We start from the raw sequence: 21,143 nt of genomic DNA, 5'->3' as shown, positions 1-21,143 counted from the left end.
TGTATGTATTAAGCTTTGCTTAGTTTTAGTTATCCACTTGCTGACCATGTTGTTTGGTACTCACCCATTGCTTCTACACTTGTGTAGGTTGTGAGCCCGTATCTGCTTGATCTCCTAGTGTTTTCTACCACATCTGCGGCTGTCATTTCAAGTGTTGAGGTAGCGGTTACATCCATCTAGCGGATACCTTTTACTCTTTTATTATGTTTTAGTCTTATTCTAGAGACAAAGACATTGTGACTGTATTCTCTTCCGTACTTCGGTAATGTGTTAGTGACTTGTACACGTGACAACCAGTTTTGAGGGATTTTGAGATTATTTATTTGTTTTTGACTAAGTTAAACCTTGTTTTATCTCAATTACTTCTGCATTTGCTTTTCGTTGAGTTTTAGACTGACTTATCTCGGGGGATTGAAATGAGTGTCATCACAGCCGGTTTCGGATCATGACACTTCCCCACCCCCAATTTTATTTTATTTTTTAAAATAAAAATTAATTGAGTTAGTGGGGTTTCAAATGATTATATTAAAAGGAAGTAAATAGTGGAGACAATTTGGCAGGTTGCTGGGGTGTAGTGATGGTTAGATTTTTCCATTTTTAGAAGTTTTTAATGGGTCGGTCCCTAGCATTTCAATGTCCTATTTCCATTTCTAAACAAGCTGAGCTTTCAAGCCATCTACTCACTTATGGGAACCAAATTGAATAGTTCCACCACTGATCAAATACAGGTGAATTTAATGAAATTCACTTTGCATACTTCTCTTCATTAACTTTTACTCGTTTATTTTTTTGACTTTTATACGCTAATTAAAAAATAATGATTAATATATGTATAGTTTTAGGTCTTGAAAAATAATGTACGGAATAAATAATTAATGTTAAAGATAAAATATTTTGTTTTTTTAATCTTTTTTTAATATGTAAAAAAATAACAAATAAAAATAAAAATATATTTTTTAAAATACTGAATAAATAAAATTGAATGGATGGAGTAGTTATTATCATCAAATCCAAGTGGTGAGAGCCCATTAATAATCCTAGATTATGAGAAGATATTAGAATTCAAATTAAAAGAATTCTCTAGTTTTTCTTTGTTATATATAGATATTGATCATCAAGAATCAAGATATTGTTTGATTCGTTGGTTGGTGTTAGAATATTACAAATATTTATCTTTTTTATCACCAAATCAAATCGATCATTCGATACTTTATTAGTCTTACGAAGAATTGAAGAAAAGTAAATACTGAACCTTTTTTTCTATTGTTTTTTTTCTTATTGAATTAAACAGCTTTAACATTGAAAGTAACAATTATCTAAAAAATAAAATAAAATCAATTATGAATTCATGAAGCTTCGTTAGAATTTAGGGTCTGTTTGGACATGATTTAAAAAATATTCAGGTTATTTTGAAGTTAAAATTTTATTTAATTATGGAATTTAGACTTTTCATGTTGTATTTTTTTCCTCATAAACATGAAAACCTCACAGTTTATAAAAACCATCAAAAATTTCCCGTACTCTTCTACAATCTTATCAAATGAGCAAATCATAGTTTATAAATAAGGTGCAAAAAGATCGTAAGAAGATGCATTAATAAATCACATATCTTGATTTTTTTTAATAAATAAATGCTTGCAATTACGTGTTATTACAAAGCTTTAAATAAATAAAATTTTACAAAGATTCATTAGTCCAAAAAATCAATAATAGTAGTACTAGCAATTTTTTAATATAATCCTTCCATGGTATGTTGTGACCAATTTGTTCACGTTGAGCGTGAGTTTTTTTTTGTTGCAAAATTTAAAATAATGGGTCCTTTTTAATAAAATATAAATTTATGCGTCAAGTTTTACATTTAAGAAAAAAATAAAATCACAATTTGAAATTTCAATATCATACTTCTTGAAGAATTTGAAATTTAAAATCATTACTTGAAGCTAAAATTAAAATTTTATATCTACTTCTTAACCAAACGTTGTTTTGAAATCAAACTCTCAAATCTTATGATCAAACGCCTGGCAATCAGCAACAGTACCTTTGAAATATCCTTTATGGCATGAGGTTTTCATGGGCAATGTCCCAATCCCCAATTAATGTGGACAGGGAGGCTTGAGTTAGGTTTTGAGCAGTTGAATTTGGTTTCTTGAATGCTTATCCTCCTGGGACAACTCCATGCACATGTTACTGGTCTACATTAGATATATACATGTACCCATCTCCAGTTATACATAAAACATAGGAAAAATAAGGAATATCAAAAAAGTCTATCACATGTTGTTTTCCCAGAAAAACCATTGTTGAAGAAGCTAGTGTATCAAAAAGAGAAGGAAAAAAAAAAAGAGGAAAGGTTTGGCTCTAAATTTTAAACTAAAAACAAACCTACACAATGCACAACAGTTAATTTTACTTATCATTTTACTTATCGGTCTTACTAAAAATAGATAGTTCAAAATGGTTGTCATTTTGAAAAAATAAAGGTATAACTGATTGTTTGTTTCCACATTTATGCTTAGTCATAAATATGGAGAGATATTAATATGGTGCAAAAGAGAAAAGTATTAAATTGGGAGAAATAATAAATAAGAATTATTTAATTAAAATATCTTCTAGCTAATGCTTTTCTTAAGGGGTATATTAAACAAAATATGTAGCACCCCTCAAAATTTTTCCCTAAGATTCGGACCTTTCTTGTACACGTGTAGGGTCAACCGTATTTATTTCGAAGTATGTGCTTGAGTTAAGACGAGTCTCTGAGAAATTGAAGAGTGTTGGAGGTGATGTGGGGTCATAGAGGACCCCTAGGACCAAGCCAAGTCCAAAAGGTTCATCGTGGTTAAGTTTTAGGATGAGTTCGTGTATAGGGTCGACTTCTAATAACCCTATCTTTTGAAAGACGACAATCTGGGTGGCCCACGACCCATCAAATTAAAGGTCGTCGAGTCTTCTTTCCAACGCCACTAAGAATGTAATTTTTGAAGTTTGGAGTCAAAAGATACGTCGATCCTAAGGTGAACTAGCACAACAGGGATTTTCAGGCCTGGGTTGCATTTGCTGGAAAATTGGGCTTGGCGCCTCAGTGGCGCGACGCGCCACTATCGCGCCAGAAACATGCCTCAGTAGTTTGGGCTCTGGCGCGGCGCGCCACTAAAAGGTGTGCAGGGTTTTTCAAGCCAATTCTCAGAACCCAGAAACTTTGGCCTTGGCGCTATAAGGGCGCGACGCGCCACTATCGCGCCAAGAATGTGCCTCCGTAGTTTGGTCCTTGGCGCGGCGCGCCACTACGAGGTGTGCAGGTTTTAGGCGTAATTGGCCTGGCGTTGCAAGGGCGCGACGCGCCACTATCGTGCCAAGTGCATTTTCGCCTATTTTTCAGAACTTTTAAGAAGGGGCAATTTGGGAATTGTCCCAAATTATATATGTATCAGCCTTAACACATTTTGGGATCATTTTCAATCCCTCACTCTCTCTCTAAAAGCCCTAGAAACCTCTCTCTCTCTCTCTCTCCTTCTTCTTCTTCTTCTTCTTCTCCATTTCCAACAAGGAATTGTTCCAAGAGCTTCAAGACCTCAAGCTTCCATTGAAGACCCAACAACAAAGTTTCTTCAAGCATCTATTTTAAGGTATGTAAGGCTATCTAAAACATGGATTGAGTCCACTCATGTTCCCTACTCTTGCTTTGAGGTTAGATGCTCATGAAAATAGAGTTTCTTGGTATAGTTTATATTTGTATGAACTTTGTCCCCTATTTATTTGACCCTATATGTGTTGATGTTGTTGAGCCAAGGAGTTCCCAAAATGAGCCTATATGTGAATATGAGTTGATGAAGATGAGTTGTTAAATATGTTTTATTGATCTTCTTAACTATGTGGATTATGATAAAAGAGGTTATTTTCCTAAGAAGTGTTGCCTATTTTAGAGTGTGATTTAAAGTCTTGAGTTGTGATGAGTCTCAAGGATTTCTCAAATGGATAGAGTAAATGATTGGTTATGTCTATATATTGCTATAATTATGCAATTAAATTTTTTGAAGAGATGATTGAGATTGATCGGATAGTACGATTAGAAGAAATTCGATTGTGATAGAGTTTATGAGTTGACAGGGTTGTAATTAGACTTGTCGATATGAGTTGATTGAGTTGATTGGATGGAGTTTTATGAGCATTGAGTCTTGGAAGGAGTATCGAGCACCGAATTGGGCAAGAGTATAGTCCATACTCGAACCCAATACATGTGTTGCCAAACGTAGGGGGGATTGAACCGTTAAAGTCAGATGCTTCCCTGAGAGTTTTGTCCTGACATTATATGACTTGGTTGGATTGGATCCATGATTGATTGACTCGTTCATGCCCTGGCAAAGTATGAACGGACACGGCAACAATGTCGGCTTGTTGTACTGTCACTGGCTCATAAGTGATGGTTGTCGGTTAAGAGAAACTCCCAGATAGATCTTGATAGTACTCTGAGTCAGACTGAGTTAAATGATATGTGATTGGTCCCGTCTAAATCATATTTTTGTTTAGACTTAGGACATTTGAGTGAGTTGTCCTGTATATATATATATGTGAGTTGAGATTCTGAGTTGACTGATTCTTCCTTGATGTTCATTGCATTCAGACATTTTACATACTCGTACATTCCATGTACTGATGCCATTTGGCCTGCATCGTTTCATGATGCAGAGACAGGTACTAGAGATCATCGACCGGCGCTCCGTTGAAGATCCACATACACTCCCAGCGAGTTGGTGAGTCCTCCTAGTTTCTGGAGGATGTTGAACCTTATTGTATAGTTTTGTTGTAGCTTCCTTTACTTTGATTTCTTGGTAGCCATGGGCTTGTCATTGGCACCTTTTAGACTTTGATAGAGGCTTCATAGACTGGAGTGTGGGGAGGTTGAATGGTTATTGTGAGGAGTTTTATTATATTTATTTTGTCGAGTTAAACATGTATGGCCTTCGGCCCCCATATTGTGAATAGTATTTCATTAATTGAGTTCCGCTAAGAGAATGTGATAGAACGAATGTGTGACTGGACCAGGTGGTTCGCTCGGAGGTCAGAAATGGCCTTCGGGTGCCGGTTACGTCTAGGGTACCCTCCCGGGGCGTGACAAAATATGACAAATAAAATGGACCCGGAAGTTGAGAATTTCCTAGGAAAACTAATCTCCTTAATTAAATTGTGTATTTGAGAAATTTTGAATACATTTTTTTTCAAGAAGCAAGGCATTTTATTCATCTCCAAAAATAGGGGACATTACACAGTGAGTTGAGGAAATTAGCATCCTAATCTTCCTTGATTGATAGCCTAAATTATGTATATACATGAGATGATATAAATGTAAATTGATAATTCCCATCTATATATCTACTGTCAAAAGATCTTTTAACTTGAAGAAGGGAGTTATTGTTATTCAAATATTTCTTGAAAGTGAAAAGATTGCGATTCAGAGAGACCAATTTGTCAGCTACTTAATTTGCTTCTCTGTTGTAATAATGTTGAATAATAATTGTTCATTTAAAAAATCGCTGACAAATTAGGTATATTGGCTAGCGGCCATAATTATTTATGATCAAGTCACTAAATATGTAGCTTAGATGAATTTTATGTGTTTCTATTGAGTTAATACTTATATTATTATATACGTGACATAAAACTCCACATAAACTTTTACACTCTCTAAGTCATATTATATGATTTTTTTTATCCTTAAGAAATTTACACATTCTTAGAAGATGTATTTCTAATAAAATAACCCTTAGAATAATATATATTTAATATGATTTCTTGATTATGTAAAAAATTGCTTATCTACATAAAGGTAAATTTAAAAAGAAAAACAATTAATATCGTGTTGATGTGTAAAAGCTCATTTGATTTGGGTTAAAATGTAAAAGCTGAAACACTAATATGGATCGGAGAGAGTATCATTTAATTTTAGAATTTTTTTTACATTATATAACTGCTCAACAAAATAACAATTGGTCAATATATATTTTTATCTATTAATGTGTATGTATACATACTATGTAGGATATACATTTTCTATACATAACTAGTTATATTTTGTTATATATATACATATATGGCTAACAGTTATAATTATATTTGACAAGAAAATAAATATGTAACTTTTCCTTAATTTTAAGTAATTAATAAAGTCTAGATTTCCAACTGCCCATTTGATTTGATGCAAATATTGAGGATGTGCATACAACTGATTTACAATTGGGCCCAATTACAATGACCATTTGTTTTGGGGTGATTTTATCGAACATTAATTTGTCCGATTAATTAGAAACACAATTTACAGTATTGCATCCAAAAAAACAAATTCAACAAATTTTTTTATATATAATTATGACGATCGAATTAACGTATGTTTATCTTAACTCATTTTGTAGGGTATTTTGTGTTTTTTTTTACTTGATATGCAGTCCCAGTTTTACATAAGTTCATTATATGAATATATGGTGAAGCTATATATAGTGCTTCCTGCTATGTAAATTAACATCAAATCCAGAGTATCCATCAATTCCAGAACAATATTTATCTTATATTAAGTTGTTTCCATTGTAAGATGGTTAAAGTAGTCAATAATTAAAGTGTGTCATAACAATCAAAGACATAAGTGAAAATTTACAGAAAATCAAAATTCAAATTTCAATAAAAATAAAAAAATGCTACAATTTTTTTTCTTATTTGTCTAATTTTTAATGAGTAAAATTACTCGATATATATATATATATTCATAAAAAGTATTGTGCAAGATTTCAATTACTTTTATAAGAGACACAAGCTTAGGCACAACATTCATATCTTTGTATATTTATTTATTTAAATATATACAAAAAGTGTTAAGCCAAATCCTCCATCACTTCAAAAAATATATTTTGGGTGGATGAAGTTAAACGTAATACCGACGCTCGCCAGATGTATCACTCATCCCGCTCCTCACGGAGCGGTAAGGAGTCTTCTTGTGTGTTATAATCTTTACGGAAATGAATTGCATATGTTGGTTGAGAATTGCTCGGGAATTCATTGATAATGACTTTGCCAGGTTCTAGGGAGGCTACTCTTCTTTTTTGTCGATCGAGACACTTTCCCTCATTCCATTCGTCCAGCCCTCTTCATGAACTTGTACAATCGATGCCACAAAGATAGCCAACTCTATTATCAAAGAAATAAGAAAAGGGACGACAATTTGGCACCAGATATCCAGAGATGTGGAAAGAGCAGCTGTGAGAAGCGAAAAAACCATCAAAAAACGACGATAGTTCGTGGAGGTTTCTACAGAAAGACCCCTTGGTTCTGGTAAACGGATCACAATTACAGGTATCTAGGAGCATACCAATGGAATAAACGAAATACGAACAGTTAATATAATATGGTCATAGATCTTAGGTTGTAACTTGATCATGAGCGAATTTGTTGATGTTGCACCCATGAAGTATGGAAAGTGCCAAACATTGGGAACTACCCGGGGAGGAATTAGGAACAGGAACAAGGAGAAGCGAGGAGGGCCAGACCCTTTTTTTATTTGTTTCTCTCTTTACTGTTCAAAGAAGAAGTGATTTTGTTAAGTGTATACGCACTTTGTATGAGAAAGAAAGGATATAAACATAGTGGTTGTCCAACGAGATACTATATAGAATAAGATCGTCAGGTGAGTCACATTTTGCGCATTTACCGCTAAGCCGACTAAAAGGCTATTCCGTAACCGACTCTTGTTGCCGAGTCGAGGGAGCGTTCAGCCACTTGATTGGTTGGAGAGGGGGCTTGGCTAGTACCAGGCTCTAAAAGAGTTTTCTTCGAGCGAGCGGTCTTTCTATCTTTTTGGATTGCATGCCCAAGGCGCTTTGAATTCTTCTGCTGTTCCTGCCTAGCGTTGAGGCCATAGGGCTTCTTTGTAAATAAGTTAATACAAAAGACATATTTAAAGACACATAATTTCATTCATATGGGATTACATATTTAAGATAAATAAAATTCCATTCATATATAGGACAATAATATAGACATAAGTTTAACAATATCTACTTTGAATAATTAATTGTTCATTTTGGAGTGTAAATTATCCAAAATACAAAAAAAAACAAAACCATTTACAAGAGTAAATAGTTTGGCAACCTTCTTTAGTTCATTGATTAGTTGCATCGCGGATTATAAAGGATACCCTACATGATGTTTCCTCTCCCAAGAATCATATAATTATGAAGCAGGAATATATAATTTATTTCAAGATTAATTATTTTTAAATTGTAATATTATTTTATTTTCACATTAAATATAAATAATAATTTTAAAATAATTAATTATTTCAAGAGGAATAACCATAGTATATGACTCTCGTAATCCCAATCCTTATAACCATAAATAATTACAAGTTGAGAAGTGTGGTCCGTGTCGGCGTAAGAACGACGCCGTTGGCTCTACTTTCCACTACGGATTATTTCTTAAGCCAAGCAAAAAAAAAAAGGATAATCAGAAATTGAAAGAGAGAGAAGATAGAAGAGAAAAGGCAAAAAAGAATTATACATTTTTTCCCATCAAACTCCAATTTCTCAGATCTCTTTCTTCTTCTTCTTCTTGTTCATATATTCTCTCTTTTCCGATACCCATTTCCCCCTTTCATTCATCAGAGGCCATGATTCTCTAATCACATTGTGATTTCAAGAATCATCCATAGTCCGAAAAATCCAATCTTTTCGTTTCTTGGAAGTCCCTATGTAATCTCTCTTTCTCTTTTTACTTCTTTTATGGGTGCAATCTTTGATGGGTCATTGTTGTTTCCCTTTGGTTTTTTTTGTTACTTCTTTTTGGGGCTTATTTTTACGCTTTTAATGGCAATTTGTGCTGTATATGTGTTAATTTGTGTTTGTGTGTTGGTTTATTGACTCTTGTTCTGGGGAACAGGACATGGCATTGAAGAGGGGTTCATCAGGTTTAGGCACCCAAAGGAACAGAAGTACTGGATCTAGCTTCCCAGTTGTGATTCTCATCTTCTGTTCATTCCTTGCTCCATTGATTTTCTTTGTTGGACGTGGCCTTTACACCTCTACTTCTTTTGGTTAGTTTATATTTCTCTCATTAAGACACAGTATTTGTATGATTATCTTCCGTTTTCGTGTTTATCTCTCTACTGAAAATTGTTGTGTGTGTGTCAACTTAGTTAGTACAAATTGAGAGTGATGGATTACAACAAACAACTCCTTGATTAGTTTCTTTTGTTAACTGCATTCTTTGATTATATGTATTCAACCATGTCTCAGTCCCAAGTTTAATTGCATACTTTTGCTTTCCTTTTGGTGTAAATAGGAACTTGTAAATGAAGTATAATCAATACTTTAACTTACTTTAGCCTCTAAGACTGGAAAGGGATTCTTATGTTGGTTTTTTGCTAACTTGTAAATACTGCAATACTTACTTAGTGCTTGCTTTATAATACAATCCCTTTCTCTTTACAACTGTGTTCTTTGTTAAATGCTTGAAGCTACATTGTATTTTAGGCTAAAAAGTTTGCTGAACTCTTTTTGTTGAGTTCATCATGTTGATGTTGGTAGCATTAACTAAGTTTTGTTGCATCTAGTTGGAGACTATTTAATGTAAATGGGACACAAGGCTCTTTCTTTCATAGTGACAAACTCACTCTTTGATTTGTGCACTTCCTGTCAAAAAATATACTTGTGCTATAAAATAAAAGAAAGAGAGAAGATATCATATACCTGTGCTAAAGTGGCCTTGATGCCCCATGTTTACCAACCATCTATGGATATTGGCCAACTATGAAGCATGTTGATTTGGGAAATCTGAAGGGTTTACAATGCTTGAAGTGTTCAAGTGTTGATAAATTTTTGGCTAGTTAGCCATTTCTATTGAGAGTTGACAGATTCAGTAGTGGAATTTGATTTGCCTATTCTGCTGCTCCTGTGATCTATTGGCTTCTTACATGGAGTTAGGGAGTACTAGTATCAACTCTCTTCTGTTGAGGGGTGGTGGGCTTTGGCTTTAATTCTTACTGTGTTAATGGATATATAGGATTTTTCTGTTGATGTGCATATGTTGTATTTATGCCAACATGTTCCTGTTGAGGTTAAAAAAAGGAACAGTACATTTGTTTATTTTGGTTGAAATAATTTCAGTTGCTCTGCATTAGGCAGAGAATTATGATGATGTCTTGTGGACATGAATTTGTATTCTGATTTCAGGTTACCAATTTTTTTTAGATGCGCGGCAGAAACTGCATGCTGCATGCTTTTGTGTTATCAATTTAATTTTAGATTCATAGGAGTTGACTGTTTACTGTATAGGTATTAGTCTGAGGACTAGAACTCTTGTGATGTGTTACCTTTCATCAGCTTTTTAGTACTCTCCTTCCATCCCTTTATATGAGGTTTTTGATTGGACACAAAGACTAAGATGTTAATTTGACTTATATATTATCTTAGTAAGTGTAAGTAAATACTAAAGTACTGGTTAAAAGGTTATTTTGATGGTTTATTTTCAAAGAATTGCTGGAGATTGTTGGATAAAGACTTCCCTTTTAGCGAATTGGATTCACCTTTGCGACAACCCAAGATAAAAAGGACAAATAGTTTGTGATGGAAAGAGTAGTATGTTTCAGAAGTGATAATAAGCTGGGTGGACTCAATACTCCTCAAAATAATCTTAGTTGAGTACTTGAGTCATACTAAATCAAAACCTCTTTATACTCTTGCAATGAATTAGAACTTAGAAGATCACCCATAGCAAAACAACTATGGAACAAAGTAAAATTGAATGGAAAAGATGTGCCTCTATTAGGTTATATCATAACATCATTACTTTAAGAAACTAGTGTACTATATTTCACTCCTCTGTGTATTTTACTTTTGGATATTAATATGCTAGTAGAGGTTTGCGAGAGCATCCCGCGTTCACACAGGGTGCTTGACAAGGTAGATTTGGTCCAAAAAAAATAAAATAGTTATTAGTTATTCTCCTCTGCTAGGAATGGTAATCCATGAAGGGGAGACTGATACCACATTTTTGGAATTTGGAGAACATACTTCAGAGTCTTGTATTCCATGTATATCCTCCCTTATCAAGATGTGCATCCATCTTGCTCCATCAAAAACTTGTTGATATAGAGCATTGTAAAGTCCTAGGGTAAACCCACTTTATTCTTTCTTCTGTAGGTCAGATATTCTTATTCTTAGCTCTATGCTATATAATACTAGAATAGAAGTTTGAAAATGATAAAAAATTGGAAAAAGATGGATCGTAGGTGCAACTCAAATAAGCTACAGCACTGCAACCAACTTATTTTTGGTAAATGGAAGGAGAGCCTTGGTGCAAACATAGTAGTTGCTGTTGTCTGATTAGAAGGTCAGAGATTTAAGCCGCGGAAATAGAAATGTAAGGTAAGGTTGCGTACAATAAGATTCAATGTGGTCAGTCCCTTTCTCAAAGACTGCGAGCTTGTAGGATGTGAGCTGAAGTTTTTTTCTTTTGATAAATCCAAAATTTCCGTTAGTATATACACCAAGACAGTGATAGCAAAAGGGGTGATGGTTTTTTGTACGCTTGTCATGTTTTGCTTATTAAAAATTTGTATGCTTGTCATGTTTACTGTAACCATCTATGAGCTTAATGCCTAGCTTGAACTTGGGAAACGTTTGTAGTGTGATGTTTCATTCTTGATGGAAGATCAATTATACCTGATCTGCTATTGCATAGATATAGTTTTGTATATTTTAGCTCAGCTTACTTGGTTTTCATTCTGCTATTCTATACTCTCTTTTTTTTCCTGGACACTAGTTTAGTTCAACTGGTCAACTTCTTGTCTATCCATTTAACAAGACCTGTTAAGTCAGTTAGATGGTTGACTCTTAGCATTCTCTAAAATCATGTCAGATATTTATTACTCCTCCACTTCATATTAATTGGCCCCTGTTGATCTGATACACCCCTTAAGAGAACTTTAATGAGATTGAGAGATGTATTTTATTAAACTAACCTTATTAATAATGCTTTGGAACTCTAAGTTTGACTACTACTACTTTACGTAATTATTTAATACTAAGGGTAGAATGAGGGTATTTTTAGTAACATGAAACATCTATTTTTGGTATAGGGGCCATGCAACATGAAACAGAGGGAGTATATTCTTAAACATGTTGAGATTGAGAAACGGAATCTCAGATATTGCCAATTACTAATGGTATCTCAGATTAGTAAGATTTAAAAGCTACTTCATTGGACTCCTTAAAGAGAAAGCAGGTCACTTACAATATTTTGCTGGAAGGGGCGAGGGTTATTCTTGTTGGTGGAGGGCTTGGGGTTACCAGCATTATTTTGATTGTTGTCAATTGGCATCTTATGAGTGAGAAAGCTAAGGTAACAGCTGCATAAGTGGCTGTTCTCACTTCAAAATGGATGTTTATTATTGTTCTTGTGGGATGAAATACTCATGATGTAATTGTTACAAATACTACAGTTGTCTCGCACATTATTCTAAGTTGTTCTAACTCAACTTATTGTTCTTCTGCAGATCATAATGATTTTTCAACCACTTCAAGTAAACAGGTAGGCTTTGCCATCGATTAGAATTACAGGTTTCTGAATGTAGTTGAATAAGGAGAATTTTCATTCTGCTGCAGGATCTACATTGGAGAGAGAGGCTTGCTCTGCAACAAATCAAACCATTGTTGACAAAAGAGGCAAGTTTCCAATTGTTTGAATTTTGTTATCAAGTTTAGCACTCCCCTTTTGGTCTACAATGAGGATAATTTCGACTCTCAAGTAATTGTGACTTTTCAGGTGATTGACGTCATCAAAGCCAGTACAGCTGATTTAGGACCTCTCAGTCTTGATTCTCTTAGAAAGAACAACTTGTCTGCCTCATGGAAATTTGTTGGGCAAGAAATCATATCCAAGGAAAGTGCAGCTAATGCAAAGGTCTGGATGAAAGTCAGGCTAAGCTTGGATTTTTGTAACTAAAATTTGTGTCCTGAAAAATCATGTGACTAGCAAGATACTGACTTTGTTATCTTTTTTGATGTTCACAGGTAAATATGCAAAGTCAGGTAGCTGCTGCAGATTCCAAACCAGAAATCACCAGAGGCAAACACGATAGTCCTGTTGATGGTAAATAGCTTGTTACAGATCTTGGTGATAAATTTAATGCCTCGTGCACATACGAATAATCAAAAAGACTATCTTATTTTCCAGGGGATCATTCCCAGTTTCTGGATTCACCCGCTAAGTTGGCCAGAAGGGTAAGTATGATTATCGGGCGATTTAGACTTGCATCGACTTTATGTACTTCTGATATCAGCATTTGGAGACTTGCCTTGTGTCTATGAATAATTGAGTTATAGCTATTTTTCAATCTGCTCTGCAGCAATTGCGAGAGAGAAGACGTGAAAAGCGTGCTGCTGATTTAGTGAAACGAGATGCTGATGTGACTGTGAAGCTTGAAAATGCTGCCATCGAACGCTCCAAGTCAGTTGACTCTTCTGTGCTGGGAAAGTACAGCGTATGGAGGAAAGAAAATGATAATGATAACACTGATTCAACAGTGCGCTTGATGCGAGATCAAATGATTATGGCAAGGGTGTACATAAGCATTGCAACAATGAAAAAAAAACTTGAATTGGCCCATGACTTACAGGCTCGGCTTAAAGAAAGTCAGCGTGCGTTAGGTGATGCAAGCTCGGATGCTGATCTAACACGCAGGTATTTCTTTTGACTTTTTTGCATGCTTGATCAAGTTGCTTTCTCTCTGCTTCATATAGTGGTGAGTAATACATTCATGTTCCCCTGTTCAATAGTGCACATGAGAAAATGAAAGCTATGGGTCAAGTGCTATCTAAAGCTAGAGAGCAGCTCTATGACTGCAAGCTCGTGACAACGAAACTCAGAGCAATGCTGCAATCTGCAGATGAGCAAGTCAGAGGTTTGAAGAGGCAAAGCACTTTTTTGAGCCAATTAGCTGCAAAGACTATACCGAATGGGATTCATTGCTTGTCCATGCGTTTGACTATTGATTATTACCTCCTTCCTCCTGAAAAAAGAAAGTTCCCAAGAAGCGAGAATCTGGAAAATCCTGATCTCTTCCATTATGCCCTATTTTCTGATAATGTTTTGGCTGCTTCAGTCGTTGTCAACTCAACTATTGTGAATGCTAAGGTGAGTTTTTTTTGATATTTCGGAGACCATCATCCACATTTTCCTTTAAAGATCGTTTTGTGTCTGAGAGAAATTCTATTTCACTTTCCAGCTTGTTACTTGCCGGTGCACTATCATTCTCATCCAATTCATGATAACAATCACCAAACATTAAAAAGCATGCTATAGTTGGGGTACCCTTGAATATATTTCATTGCCTTGCATTTTTCTGTTGTTCATCACCTATATTATTGGCTTTAATGAAATTAGCACTATGTCTCTAGTGGGTTTATGAAGATGCTAGTTGATATTTTGCAGGAACCAGAAAAACATGTATTTCATCTAGTCAGTGATAAATTGAACTTTGGAGCTATGAACATGTGGTTTTTGTTGAACCCTCCTGGAAAAGCTACAATCCATGTTGAAAATGTTGATGAATTCAAGTGGCTTAATTCTTCATATTGTCCTGTTCTGCGGCAGCTAGAATCTGCTGCTATGAAAGAATATTATTTCAAGGCTGCTCATCCCAACACCTTATCTGCTGGTTCTTCTAACTTGAAGTACCGGAACCCCAAATATCTTTCAATGCTCAATCACCTAAGGTTTTATCTCCCTCAGGTTTATCCAAAATTGAATAAGATCCTTTTTCTTGATGATGACATTGTTGTTCAGAAAGACTTAACAGGATTGTGGTCAGTTGACCTTCATGGGAAAGTGAATGGTGCAGTTGAGACCTGTGGTCAGAGTTTTCATCGTTTTGACAAGTACCTAAACTTCTCAAATCCTCATATTGCTAGAAACTTTGATCCAAATGCCTGTGGGTGGGCATATGGCATGAACATGTTTGATCTTAAGGAGTGGAAGAAGAAAGATATAACAGGCATTTATCACAAGTGGCAAAACATGGTAAGAATTCTTGTTACCTTTCCATCCGTCTTGGTAATTTTTTAATTTTGGTTCTAACAGTTTTCATAGCACATGAAGTATGTAAAATGACATATGGACTAAGCTTGATGTTTCTCCTTCCTAAATTGTTTTTACACCCATGTAGATATTTATTCCCCAAAAAACAAAAACAAAAAAGATATTTATTCACAGAACCTAATATTTCCTTAATATAGAATTTAGTTGATATTTGAGGTCTTTACTAAGTTGGACTTTGTTTCTCTTCTACCTTTGCATTAGAATGAAGACAGGGTCCTTTGGAAACTGGGAACTCTACCTCCAGGGCTGATCACATTTTACGGGCTCACACATCCACTAGACAAGTCGTGGCATGTGCTCGGTTTGGGATACAATCCAAGCATTGATCGGTCAGATATTGAGAATGCAGCCGTGGTACATTACAATGGTAACATGAAACCGTGGCTGGAGTTGGCAATGACAAAGTACAGGTCGTACTGGACAAAATATATAAAATTTGACCATCCATACATGCGTAGCTGTAAACTAAGTGAATGAAGGTTCAATGAAAGCCGCAACACAGTTAGATCTACTCTTTTGTCTCGCCTTCTGTGTGACAGACTGGTCACCTGTCTATAATTTGCTTGTGGCTGATGAGAGCTCTTCTATAGCAACATTTGTCTTGTCTCCTTCGAGCAAATGTCACTTAATTCTTTATTCTTCCCCTGTGAGTCCAATATATATTCATTTTACAGTTTCTGCTGTCTGATCCCTTGTTCGTCGGTAACCCGTCCCCTCTGCTTGGAGCTAATGCTCAATTATATAGGTAAAACAAAGAGTTTGTAATTTTATTTACTCTAGTGTATTCTTTGACCAGCAACTGACTTATATTCTAGAATTAAATCCAACTTCTGTGAGTTGAGTTTACTTCCACAGTTGCAAAATTTTATACCAATAGATAGATATATACTACAACGTTCTGTGGAAAAACAAATCCAGAGAGTAACGGAGTACAAAGAGGAGCAATGAATAAGAATAAGGAACTAATTTTACGTCTAGCGCGGGATCTTTTTATCCTTAATTTGAATTTGCAATACAACAACAATAACAATAATATACCCTGCTGAAATCCCACTAAATACACTAGTAGGGTCTGAGGAGAGTTGAGTGTATGCAAATTTTATTACTACCTCGTGGAGGTAGAGACACTGTTTCTGAAAGATTTTTGGCTCAAGTGTATCAAACCCAAGTAAAGGAAGAAGAAAATAATGAAGAAATCATAGTAGTTAATAGGGGTGTGCATCGGTCGGTTCGGTTTATCGATTTTTGGTTTTTAAATACACTAAACCATAAACCAATAAGATATTTTTATCGATTTTTGGTTTATCGATTTTTGATCGTTAACCGTTCGGTTTTCGATTTACCCAATAAGAAAGTGCTCATAAAATAAATATATGACTTCTCACTTCTCTAACAATTTAGCGTGAAACAACCAAATAAGCTGTAAGCACGTAAATGCTTTGAAATACTCAAACAAGAAAGATAATGAGAAATTGTATCAATAAGAACAGATGTAGAACGAAAGCTATAATTACATGTTACAACCAAAACATAATATGAAATTTCTGATGTTAATTAAATTATAGACGTTTACAAACTTGCAAAAGCTACAATTACAAAGTAAAACTAATTAAAACTAAAACCAAGCAGCTCAACAAGACAATCTTGAACAATTCTTAGTCTTTACGTACTTTAATATTTAGGTTTTGAAGAAAGACTAAAGTGGTCTAGTGTGAAGTAGAAGTATTGTGAAGACTGTAGCGTATTGATATAGTGTCTAGTTATGTTAAATTATTGCTAATATTTAATATTTATGAAGGGTAAAGTAGTACATTACTACCGTCTTAATTGGTTATCAGTTTATCCAATAACCCAATACTAAAAATCGATACTGAACCGATAACCCGATAATTTTTTTTACAAAACCATTAAAAATCCTTTAACCCAATAGCAATAACCTAATAACATTTTTTTCGGTTTATTGGTCGGTTCGGTTTTTTGCACACCCCTAATTAATAAGAAAAGCATTGTAACGTCTACAAGGAAGAAACATTAACAACAACAAAATAGTGTGATAATCGAAACACAATAAATAACATATGACAAGAACTATAAGGATACGACTAGTACTACGATAGACAATAACAAATAGCAAGCCTAAACCTTCTATCATAATACGCAACTTTCAGTTCTTCCTATCTAGAGTCATGGCTATTTGCAATACAACAAGCCTAAACCTTTGAATTTGCGATACAAATATTAATAATATCTTGTGTGGTGAACGTACAAAATGCAAGAGAATTTTATTCTATGTATTTCTCGAATCCGAAGTGCAAATAGAATTTCGGGAAAGTGAGCATATATTATATGTGTCTAAATATGATTTAAAGTATATATAGTACGTATTTGCATATGTCACATCCTCTATGATTCAGAAAAGTACCAAGAAAAAAACAGGAAACAAATGTGAGGTAACATGGGCTGTTGCCCTCTTTCTGTTAATTAGTACATGCAACTCATATAAATTTACTGCTCTAGCCTTAACATAAATGCTAATTACCAGCTTTCTCCGCTGGATTGCTTAATCTATATATAGGATGTTCTATCAATATATAAATACAATTTGAATGTAATGATGACTACTTAATTATAGACTTGATAAATACAATTTGAATGTAATGATGACTACTTAATTATAGACTTGATAAAAGTGTAAATATTCGTAGTAATATAATGAGTATATATATGTTCATTCCAAAATCCAAACACACGTATATATAGTAATATAGATGAGGTTATTAGGTCCTTAAGCATTTATGTTTCCTTCGTGGAAATGACACACCACATGTAGGCACTTCCAATTTAAAACATATTTGGTTCTTAAGAATCACTTATTTAAAATTTAGTCAGTTTTAACAAATTTTAATTCAAAACTGAAAATGCTTCTTTCTTCTTCTTTGACGAGTATGAAGCCGTGTTATATATGCTCTAATTTTACGTGTTGTAACAACTTACGCAATTTTTAAGATTAATAGTTTAATTTCCTATGAAAAATTACGTGTAAAACTCTTTTCAATAATATGATAGTATAAAATAAATTTACCCTGTTGATGCATATAAATTTAATTGTATATCCGCTCCGCACGTGCATGTATGACTGAAATAACGTGATTGATTGATTAATATTGTATGTCCACGGAAGATTTCAATCATAAGTATATAAAGGCATTATAATTAATTGTGTCGACGAAATTTGTTAGCATCATATGCAATCTAGCCATAACATGCTCAACACGTAGTTCATAGCACAGATTGTGCGATAACTTTACAATGATGTGAACAGATGGGGGAGAAAAATCAAAGCTACAATAATGGTAATATTGATATATTTTTTTTTTGGCATATACAAAGATGACACTGATTTAAGTACTGTTGGTTTTTTTTCAAAAAAATCTATCATTTTAAATTTTCAAAAACACACACTAGCGTGAAAATATTGTTCTACCATGCGAAATAACTATATTACACAATAGCTAGTTGATATTATTATTGACTAATGAATCTTTATAAAGTTATATGTGTCTGAAAATTTATAATCATCAACATTTATTTATAAAAAGAATATGAAAATATATGATATACCAATTCAACGCATTCAGATATTATGAAATCTTATTTATGAACTATAGTTTGCTCAATTAATAGGGAAAAGACATAAATTTTCTCCTGAAGTTATACCGAAAAGTCAGTTACACACTTAAATTATCGTGGCGATCTATTACACACCTAAACTACCTAAAAGTGAAACTATTACCCCCTTAAAATTGACGTGGCAAAAAAAAGGAGCAGCGTATCAGATTCTATAAAAGTTAAAAAAAATAAAAATTACCCCACCCCCACGTTCTTTCTTCTTCACACCCACATACCCTCTTCTTCTTTACACCCACCTCTATTTACTCTCCATTTTGAATCTTGATTTTTTTTTCTTTCAAAACCCATTAAGAAGAAGAAGAATTCTTCTCCCCATTTTGACGGAGAAGACGATCGGGGTTTGGAGGGGCGGCGGCTGATGGGTGGTCAATAATTAATGAGGAGTTAATTAGTATAAAATATAGTAAATAAAAGAAAAGTTAATTAATAAAGAAAAGAAAAGAAAAAAATATATAAAAAATTATAATTTCTGACATGGCGATGATGTGGCACCGCGTGGCAGCGAGTGTAATACACCACATACTATGAGAGTGGTGTTATGCATTCAGCTGTGTAATAGTTTCACTTTTAGGTAGTTTATGTGTGTAATAGATCGCCATAATAATTTAAATGTGTAACTGACTTTTCGGTACAATTTAAGGGAGGAATTTATGTCTTTTCCTCAATTAATAAGATTGTATAAAAATTACAAAATTTTTTTTGATAATTTTCATGACTTAAGAAGTTTTTAAATTTATATAAAAAAAATACAACTTAAAAAATAAAGATTCTAAACAAAATTTCAAGTTTAAATCAAACTTATTTCAAATTATATATGAAAATATGTAGGTAATGGTAGATATATAGGGGCTAAAAGGGATTAGATGGTTATCTTAAAAAGTGAAGAGAATGGAGAAGGTGAAGAATATTCAAGTTAGTGAGAACGACGCAACAGTGGCAATATTACTTGCTTTTAGATTCCGACGTTTCACTTTGCCCATTTCTCCAATGAAACTCACTTGTCTTTTTTTACCTTACACTTCCACTTAATTAGGATAAAAATATTTTTTCTAAAAATAAATTAATTTTTTAGTGTCAGATAAGAAAGTAAAAAAATAATATAATTTTAAAAATATTTATATATAATTTTAAAAAAAATTATAGGTGTGGGAGGGGGTAGGGTGTGGAGCCTGGGAGGTGGCAGAGAGTGGAATGGTCAAGGGGTAGATAGTTGGGGGCGTTGGTGGATGAGAGAATACAATAAATATATAGAATGTCACTTTGCTTATAAAATTTATTTTTTCTACTTTCATTAAGAAAGTTATTTTCTCATTTTTAGAGAACTTTTTTTCTAGAGAAGATATTAATTAAATTTTTGTCTAATTAAATAAAAAAAATAGAAAAACATCTTTCCAAAAAATGTTTTCATCCATTCCACACACCCCAAGTGTGTATTATTTCCCATTCAAGGAAAATGATATATCACCTTTTTCTTAAATATATTAAACAAAGGAAGTGTTTGGACAAGATTGGATTTATCTTGTTAACATGAACCTAAATAGTTTTTTTTGTACAATTTAACGTGTTAATGAAGATTATGTGCCTTCCTTTTTTATAATTACTAATTTCACTTATTACGATATCTTTATCTTGGAATTAACTATCTCAGGACAAGTTATTCCGTGATAAGTCATTTATAATCGTATGACTAATGATGGGATAAATAATCGCATGACTAGCTAATACATCCAACAAAACGCAGAATAAAATAATCCTACATTTTATCTTGAGATTATTATTCCTTATACCTCACACCCAACTACTCTTTATTTACTTTTAAGGTTGACCTTATAGCGTGACTTCTTTACTTCATTAATATTAAAGGTGATAAAATTAGTCTATGAAAATAAAAATTTTAATTCATTTAAGTTTGGGTGGGTTTAGCTCAAAAGCTCAATACACTTTAACCTGCTTAATTTGAGGTAAAGTTGAGGGCTTGAGGTGACTTGGGCTAAATATGTAGTCTATATTGATTCATGAAAAATCTTGTGAACACACATATTTGATCAAATTTTAAAATTTTATTTTTAAAGATTTGTTTGTCCCTAAATTTTAAAAATTTGCCTTCAAATTATTTTCAATTCCAATTGGGAGAAATTTCACTCACTCACAACAGTTTAATTTTTTTCAAGTAAAATACATGTACAAACACAACTTCAAGTTTCAACAATCACAATTTCAAAAACTCAAAGTCTCAAATTTCAATTTAAATATCTATGATCAAACGGAAGCTAAGTAATCGTTGAGGAATTAATTAACGATCCACTCATTTATTAATT

At 33.6% G+C, this 21,143-nt stretch overlaps 1 protein-coding gene across 1 annotated transcript; it reads left to right on the top strand.

Moving 5' to 3' along the window:
• Positions 1-8,469: 8,469 nt before the first annotated feature.
• On the top strand, positions 8,470-15,981 carry LOC129886614 (polygalacturonate 4-alpha-galacturonosyltransferase). The gene is made up of 11 exons (XM_055961378.1): positions 8,470-8,729; positions 8,917-9,070; positions 12,533-12,567; positions 12,642-12,701; positions 12,802-12,939; positions 13,050-13,128; positions 13,213-13,259; positions 13,385-13,719; positions 13,815-14,172; positions 14,470-15,057; positions 15,337-15,981. Exons 2-11 carry the CDS (start codon positions 8,920-8,922, stop codon positions 15,610-15,612), a joined length of 2,067 nt encoding a protein of 688 aa, XP_055817353.1. The 5' UTR covers positions 8,470-8,729; positions 8,917-8,919; the 3' UTR covers positions 15,613-15,981.
• The last annotated feature ends 5,162 nt before the right edge of the window (positions 15,982-21,143 follow it).

This window comes from Solanum dulcamara, chromosome 4 (assembly GCF_947179165.1).
Source record: "Solanum dulcamara chromosome 4, daSolDulc1.2, whole genome shotgun sequence".
NCBI lineage: Eukaryota > Viridiplantae > Streptophyta > Magnoliopsida > Solanales > Solanaceae > Solanum > Solanum dulcamara.
Note: the sequence above shows the minus strand (reverse complement) of the source record. Positions and strands in the feature narration are given on the sequence as shown.